This window comes from Siphateles boraxobius, unplaced genomic scaffold, assembly GCF_051911475.1.
Source record: "Siphateles boraxobius isolate OS27281-9 unplaced genomic scaffold, OSU_SipBor_1 39, whole genome shotgun sequence".
Taxonomy (NCBI): Eukaryota; Metazoa; Chordata; class Actinopteri; order Cypriniformes; family Leuciscidae; genus Siphateles; species Siphateles boraxobius.
In genome coordinates this window covers 1676349-1685052 of record NW_027509019.1, presented here as the reverse complement: position 1 = coordinate 1685052, position 8704 = coordinate 1676349, and the positions used below count along the sequence as shown (strand labels likewise).

The 8704-nt window shown below is 40.1% G+C and overlaps 1 protein-coding gene across 1 annotated transcript; it reads right to left on the bottom strand.

Annotated features, from left to right (window-relative positions):
• Positions 1-444: 444 nt before the first annotated feature.
• Positions 445-2507, bottom strand: sptssb (serine palmitoyltransferase, small subunit B). The gene is made up of 2 exons (XM_077197388.1): positions 2398-2507; positions 445-873 (listed from the first exon to the last, which is right to left on the bottom strand). The coding sequence occupies exon 2, from the start codon at positions 843-845 to the stop codon at positions 603-605; it is 243 nt and encodes an 80-aa protein (XP_077053503.1). The 5' UTR covers positions 846-873; positions 2398-2507; the 3' UTR covers positions 445-602.
• Positions 2508-8704: the final 6197 nt, after the last annotated feature.

The window sequence follows — 8704 nt, the reverse complement described above, 5'->3', positions numbered from 1 at the left end:
TGCCTATAAATGTGCCAGTAATTCCAGACATTTATGTGCATATCTTGCATTTGAGCATCAGCAGTAGAGACTGCAGGAATGATGATCCCACCACCACCAGAACAAAGGTCCGATCAACACAAGAGTGTAAAAGTGGCCTCCACTGATTTGTGATCAAGTGCATTTAAAAATAAACCTGCAAACACCTTCATTTAGACCAGTCACATTGCATAGGTGATTTACAAAACTTTCAGGATATAAAATATGCAAAAAATAAATAAATGTTTTTGGGGGATGTTATAATAATTAAATGTTTTAATTTGCACTGGAGCAAATAATCATCATATCTCAGTCCGATCAGGGATTCCTAATATAGAGTCAAAATAATGATTTCCTTATTATCAACCAGTGATGAAGAGGACGTTAATCGCACAGTAGCAACAGGCCAAAGTGTCTGAGAGAGATCCATCCAAAACTTTTGCATATAGAATTCCCATGACGTGGCAGGAATCCAGGAATCCAGCACGGAAGACTTGACTATGGCTTTATCTGGCTTGTTTGTTCCCGAGTAGAAAAATAAACAAGAGTAACCCACAGGTCAAAAAAAGGTCTTTCCTTCCTATTTAGTTCATGAGGGCCACTGTGCTCTCCGGTTGTCCTCGGACCAGCTCAGAGAAGAACTCAAGCGCCAGACGCACGTGAACAGGCACAAACACATAGGAGGTGTAGATGGCCATGGCCACCATAGTAAAGAGGACTGTGTTGAAGACAGACTGTTCCCACGGCTCCAGCACATAGATGCCTGTGATGAGCAGGTACTGGTAGTACAACCAGCCCATGTTCTCTCTCATACTCTTCATTTCCATGTGAAGGGCCACACAGCCTCGCTATGAGCTGAGGGGGAAGACAACAGGGTGAGACGCACAATGGACACACAACAACAGATCAAATCATGCCTGATAATATAGGTTAGGAGTGCTAGTGTGCGTCTTTAAAGAGCCTATCAAATTACACCACAGGAATTCATGGCTCCGCGGCATTCAAGGGGCTCACAGTTGGATTTGGTGACGTATTCTTCATTATTTATTTTTGGGACTGTAATATGATACTATTGATAGCAATTTCATCACTTGAAACAAGAGAAACATGAATGATACGCACTTGCGTTCCAACTGAATCTCATTACATGAATGTCCAGTAATGAAAACTGGGCCGTCATGAAAATTAGATATTATTTAAATCAGTCTTTTGTGTAACCATATTCAATTATCAGTGGTTTATTCTTCCTCGGCTGTATTCACATTTGGGGCTATCTGACCTCTGTGCATGAAGCGAGTGCTTGCCTTGGACAAAAAAAAAACATATTTGAATGTGCTCATTAATGATGTGTAGCTCAAGGGCAAGTAAAGGTAAAACTCCAGCGTTTGTAGCAGTAATGCACAATCTGCAGCCGTTCAGGTGGAGCACGTCCCACATACAGGCACAAAACACCACAGGAACACGCTCTCTCATCACTCATTTCAACAGCATGGAAAACATTTACTCTCTTGCTCATATGACGGAAACTAATACAACAACTGGGTTGCATGGACTTAAAATGTGGCTAATATGTTCAATTATTAATTGCATTAAAAAAATTCTATAGTTTAGCTAGTGTAGTGTCTCACTGTATAAAGTGAAAATAATGTCCATGATTTTTTATTTTATTTTATTTTTTACTCTAATCCTATTTTAAATAAAAGATGTTTGATGTTACCACATGAAGCACATTGGGATACATATTTACAGGACTATATTCAGTATCCCTACAGCCATAGACATATTGCATATAATAAGTTTCATCTATAGTGTATACCAAGATGACACAAAGAAAGCATCAACAAAACGGACATTCCTTAACAACAGTCATTTGATGAGAACAAGAACACGAGACAGTATGTCAACTGTAATGCCATATCCAGGCGACAGCAGAAACATATAAACATCATTTAACTGGATCCTTTTGTTGCACTGGTTGTTAGTAGGACATAACGAGTAGTTTTTATTTTATTTTGCTGTACTAAAAAAAACCTCCTATATGTGAACGCGCACTGGCATGAAAACAGTTAAAAAGTGCACGAGAGGGATATATTCGCAATGTTTTCCTTTATCTACGCTGTTATGAGATGCTCACACTTTTTACACATGGTTAGTTAATCACTCTATATCATATTTGTTGTTGCAAATTGTAGTAATGGTGTAATAGTAAGTTGCATAGTTGCAGTTATTATGCTGTTATTATGACCATTAGATTAATGTTTCATATTAATTTTCAAAGGCAGGATCATTGCGTGGTAAAATAAAACACTGCAATTATTTTAAAGCCTTAGTAAACATTATATTTGTCAGGTGTGATGAGAGCAATGTAAAGTCACTCACCTCGGCGGGAAAGCTGCAGTGAGGAGTGTGTGTGTGATGATCTGATGGTCTCGCTGCTCTGCCAGTTCCACAGACACACCACTCCCACTTATCTTATTTACTCTCACTTGTGTGTGTGTGTGTGTGTGTGTGTGTGTGTGTGTGTGTGTGTGTAGAAAAAGAAATGATCAAACATATTGTGAAATTCCTGACATTTGATACAGAGCATCGCCAGAGCTCTCTCTCTCTCTCTCTCTCTCTCTCTCTCTCTCTCTCTCTCTCTCTCTCTCTCTCTCTCTCTCTCTCTCTCACTCACTCACTCATGTGCCAAACATATATACAATCAGATATATAAAAATGTAACAAGAGCAGAGAGCAACAATAATATAAAATATTAAGAATAATATACAAATAAAATATAGAATAAATATTCTAAATAGCACAAATCCTTCATCACACAAATCATTAGTTCCTTGGTTACTGCCTTGAATTCTATGCATGGCATACTTTTAGTTATGACTTGTTAAACTATACTTTGTCACGAAATAGAGTTGTAGGAAATAAATAGCAAATGTTCATCTTTGAAACTACCTTCAGATTGGAAAATTCTGTTGGCTAATTACAGGGCATAACGTTAACCCAACTGATGGAAATAAATAATAACTGAGCTTGTAACAGTTTTGTTGCAAAGCACACTATTATTGTTAGATCTTGTGTTTGTTGAGTTAAAAATGAAGCGTAGCGTCAGTTCTGGCAGGTCACGTTAGTCAAGCTCGCATAAGTGACTCTCAGATGATCCACGTCTACCAATAGGAATACGACGCCTATCACTGTATACATATATAAGCTCCTTCAGTATTATCAGCAGCTATCGCGTTTCTCAGGAGCTAATTACCCTCCTCCATCCCCAGCTCCTCCTCTCACCCAGTCAGAATTTGGATTTCCCCTTAAATCAGGATAAATTCTGAACTAATCTTGGATTAGTATAATCCAAAAATCAAGATGCATGGAGACTTTAATAAACACAGAGAAACTCTATACATACATACTACACATTAACATTGTCAAGTCAAGTCAAGTCACCTTTATTTATATAGCGCTTTTTACAATACAGATTGTATCAAAGCAGCTTCACAGTGATAACATGAAAATAATATAACAGAGTTTGTTTCTAAAAGAAAATTGCGTCAACGTCCACCTTAAGTAAGGCAGATCAATAATATTATTGAATATTAAATGTCCCCAACTAAGCAAGCCAAAAGCCAAGGCAACAGTGGCAAGGAACCAAAACTCCATCAGGTGACAGAATGGAGAAAAAAACCTTGGGAGAAACCAGACTCAGTCGGAGGGCCAGTTCTCCTCTGGCCAACGAAGGAACAGTGCATGATTTATGATTCGGGCAGCATTACAAGTCAGATTGGATCGGAACATTTAGAATATTTATCCATTTCCATCTTTTGGAAGTCCAAGTAATCACGCCGGTGTTGAGACGAGTTGTTGAGGATCAGTGCCGTCCACCATAGAGGGTCCATATCGCCGGTGTTGAGTCGTCTCTTCACAGGCTTTGTGATTGGGGTATCTGAAGTCTCCGTGAAAGGCTGGATACAAACTGGAGCTGACGAACGCCGTTTTTCTCGGGACGCGAGTCATAACAGCAAAAAAACAAAAAGGGAAAATAATTAGCGTAGCTGCTGTTCATAATGATTTCCATAACACGGGCGTAAATGATAAAAAACATGAAGACAGTGATTCTTGTGTCCCAGAGTCACCCCCCTCCATCCCCCACTCAACTCAGCCCTGCTTACTGACCTCTACATCCCTCCTGCTGCTGAGACCCAACCACAATCTCACAATCTCTCCGCAGCCCAACCATACGCGCCGACCCGTTTGACTAAGGCTGTCGAGCCCCACTGTCGTCGTTAAAGCAGGTTCAGTGGCAACGGTTCCGTATGGCATACCACCTACCGCAAAACACAATATCTACCCAACCACCCGTCATTCACGCAATATACACAGGAACGTAATGACTGTAAATACTATGCAACCTATACAAATAACCTACAGACTCTTCAAGTTTTATAATATTAAATGCATTTGATCTGATTCAGCAGTGGTATAAAAGGTAAGCATTATGTAAATGCTTGGCTAAAGAGATGCGTCTTTAATCTAGTTTTAAACTGGGACAGCGAGTCAGAGCCTCGAACAATATCAGGAAGGCTATTGCAGAGTTTTGGAGCTAAATGTGAGAACGCCCTTCCTCCTTTAGTGGACTTAGATATCCTAGGAATGACCAGAAGCCTCGAATTTAGTGATCTTAAAGAACGCGATGGATTGTAGGGCGATAGAAGGTCCATTAAATACACAGGAGCTAAACCATTTAGGGCTTTATAGGTCAGTAATAGTACTTTGTAATTGATACGGAACTTGATAGGTAACCAGTGTAGAGATGATAAAATTGGTGTTATATGATCATATTTTCTTGACCTAGTAAGAACTCTAGCAGCTGCATTTTGCACTAACTGTAGCTTGTTTATTGAGGATGCAGGACAGCCATCTAATATAGCATTACAATAATCTAGTCTCGAGGTCATGAATGCATGAACTAACTTTTCTGCATCAGAAACAGATAGCATGTTACGTAGCTTTGTAATGTTTCTAAGGTGGAAAAAGGCTGTTCTTGTAACATATGAAATATGATTTTCGAAAGACAAGTTGCGGTCTAGTATAACACCCAGGTCTTTTACTGTAGTGGATAAAGTAACTGGACATCCTTCTATATTAAAGTTGTATTGTAAGTGAGTTTGTGGGTAGTTTTTTGGACCAATAAGTAGTACCTCCGTTTTGTCTGAATTTAGTAGCAGGAAATTACGCGTCATCCAGCATTTTATATCTTTGAGACACTGTCAAATTTGATAAGTTAGTGTTTTCATCTGGCCGTGATGAAATATATAATTGAGTGTCATCAGCATAGCAGTGGAAATTAATTCCATGTTTTCTTATAATATTACCAAGTGGGAGCATATATATTGAGAATAGCAGAGGGCCTAACACCGATCCTTGCGGCACTCCATAGTCTACTGACGTTATCTTTGATTTTTCCCCATTTAAACAGACAAAATGATAACGGTCTGATAAGTACGATCTAAACCAGCTCAATGCCTGTCCCTGAACACCAGTGTAGTTTTGTAGTCGATCCAGGAGTATTTTATGATCGATAGTGTCGAACGCAGCGCTAAGATCGAGTAGAACTAGTATTGAGATACAGCCTTGGTCAGAAGCTAAAAGTAAATCATTTGTAATTTTAACTAGCGCAGTTTCTGTGCTATGATGCGGTCTGAATCCTGACTGGAATTTTTCATATATCTAATTTTCTTGCAAGAAAGAGCACAATTGAGCGGACACAATTTTTTCTAGTATTTTAGACATAAATGGAAGATTTGAAATGGGTCTGTAATTTGCTAAGTTATTTGGGTCTAATTGCGGTTTCTTAATGAGAGGTTGTATTACTGCCAGCTTGAATATTCTTGGAACATGACCTAAAAATAAAGACGAGTTAATAATATTGAGAACAGGCTCTTCCACTACAGGTAACACTTCTTTCAGTAGTTTAGTGGGTATTGGATCTAATAAACATGTTGTTGGTTTCGATGCAATGATACGTTTATTTAGCTCTTCCTGTCCTATAGTTGTAAAGCGGTGTAGTTGTTCCAGAGGGGCGATTATTGAGGCTGAATCATAAGACACCATAAAAGAGTGTACATTTACAATTGTGTTACGGATGCTTTCTATTTTCTCATTAAAGTAGTTCATAAAATCATTACTACTATACTGTAACGGAATATTTTGCTCTGGTGATGTCTGTATATTTGTTAGTCTTGCCACGGTGTTAAATAAAAACCTTGGATTATTTTGGTTATTTTCTATTAGTTTGTGGAGATGCTCAGCCCTGGCTGCTTTTAGAGCCTTTTTATAACGTGACATACTGTCTTTCCACGCGATTCTAAAGACCTCTAAATTAGTTTGTTTCCATTTACGCTCTAAGTTACGAGTTTCTCTCTTGATAACATGCGTAGCACTGTTGTACCAAGGTGCTTTAGTTTTCTCTCTAACCTTTTTTGATCTAATTGGTGCAACAATATCTAATGTACTAGAGAAAATGGTGCTCAAACTGCTAGTCATTTCCTCTAGTTCATCTGTTTGTTTGGGTTCACTGAGCAGCTGAGATAGATCAGGTAAGCTATTTGAGAATCTATCTATAGTGGTTGGAACGTATGTTCTGCCTGGTCTATAAAATGGCGCAACATGACAAATTTCAGCAGTACGTATTATACAAGTTACCATGTGATGATCAGTGAGATTGTCACTTTGCGGTATAATATCTATATCAGTTGGATTGGTTCCATATGATATAATTAAGTCTAGTGTATGATTTAGACGATGAGTGGGACCACTGACGTTTTGCTTGACCCCAAAAGAGTTTAATAAATCTGTAAACGCAGTCCCTAACGCATCATTTGTGTTATCTACGTGTATGTTAAAATCTCCAACAATTATTGCTTTATCGGTATTGACCAATAGATCTGAGAGAAACTCTGCAAACTCTTTTAGGAAATCAGCATAGGGCCCTGGAGGTCTATATACAGTAGCCAAGGCTAGAGATAATAGGGATTTCTTTCTTACATCTAAGAGCATAATATTTAGTACAAGTACTTCAAACGAATTAAACCTGTGACCTGTTTCCTGAGTAACATTAAGAATATCTCTATAGATTGTTGCAACACCGCCGCCACAACCGATCAGACGGTGCTCATGCTTATAAGAGTATCCTGGTGGACTAGACTCATTTAGACCGAAATACTCATTTGGTTTAAGCCAGGTTTCAGTAAGGCAAAGTACATCGAAGCTATTATCTGTGACCATTTCATTTACAATAACCGCCTTAGGTGTGAGCGATCTAATGTTTGGAAGACCTAGTTTAAGAAATTGTTTTTGTTCACTGATATTTAGATTTTCAGGTTTAATTACAATAAGATTTTTCCTAGATCCTACAGTAGATTTATTATATGGCCTCACTAAATGAGGAATAGACACAGTTTCTATATAATGTTCTACACTACTTATATCAATTAATTTGGCACAGCAAAGACTGTGATTTGGACTTTGATTTTCTAGTCATATGGTGTGTAACGTCTTGGAGATGTTTTTCGACAGAACAGCCGCTCCGATTCTGCTGGGGTGCAGGCCATCAGCACGGTAGAGCCTAGGTCGCTCCCAGAACAGATTCCAATTATTTACAAAGAGCAGTTTCTGTTCATTACACCATGACATTAACCATTCATTTAGTGCAAATAATCTACTGAACCTTTCCTGTCCTTGTCGGTACGTGGGAAGCGGTCCAGACACGATGATCGTTGCCTCAGGCGCTGTGCTGCGTACCGTCTCGATCAGGCTCTTGTAGTCCTTCTTCAGAACCTCCGTCTGCCGCAGCCTGATGTCATTCACTCCCGTGTGCAGCACGACAGCTCCGACGCGCTCGTCACCGTTCAGGATCTCGGGAACCTGTGCGGCGACATCAAGAACAGGAGCACCAGGAAAGCAGTGAGTGCGCACCGTACCCTTACCTGAGGTAGCGCGGACTTGACGGACCATGGAACTGCCGATGATCACGACGTCGTCACGCGAAGGGGGGAGAAGCGGTTCCGGGTGGAGATCTCGAAGACCGGGAGGGGCGCTGAGGTTCTTGCTCTGGTCCTGGCTCGTGTCTTTCGCTGTGGGATCATCCAGGGTCCATGGTGTTGTGTCGGTGCCGGAGTGAATGATGCCAGAGATGATCGCGTCCTCCTGGGCAGAGAAACACACGGAGTAGACGAAGTCGGAGTCAAAAAGTTACTAACCACTGACTTATGAGCATCGGCGCGTGACGTTTCAAGCGCTGATCGCCGATCCCGCAGCTCGGCTTGTTTCTCCAGCAGACCACGGATCTGTTTCTCCACCGATTCCAGCTCCAATCGTACCGAAATCAGCTTGAATGTGTCCTCACCTGCACTCAGAGGTAACGTTAGACACACATCCGATATGTTCGCCATTATAACAGATGAACAGTAAATTAGTAGTGATACTACCAATATCACTACTAATTTAGGACTGAAATGCTGGATATAACCTGTATCCTTTCAGTGAAACGGGTGTAAAATAAGACGGTCGGTAGGCGCGAGGCCACGCGTGAAATGCTAGCGGACTAAAGGTTAGTAGCCGAGATTCGCAAAGTTGGATCTAAGTAGCGATATCAAAGTAATCCGATTGTTTTTTATAAGGAATAGTAGCGAGG

Coding starts and splice junctions, on each gene's coding strand:
- sptssb (XM_077197388.1), bottom strand. CDS start 845: ATGGAAATGAAGAGTATGAGAGAGAACATGGGCTGGTTGTACTACCAG.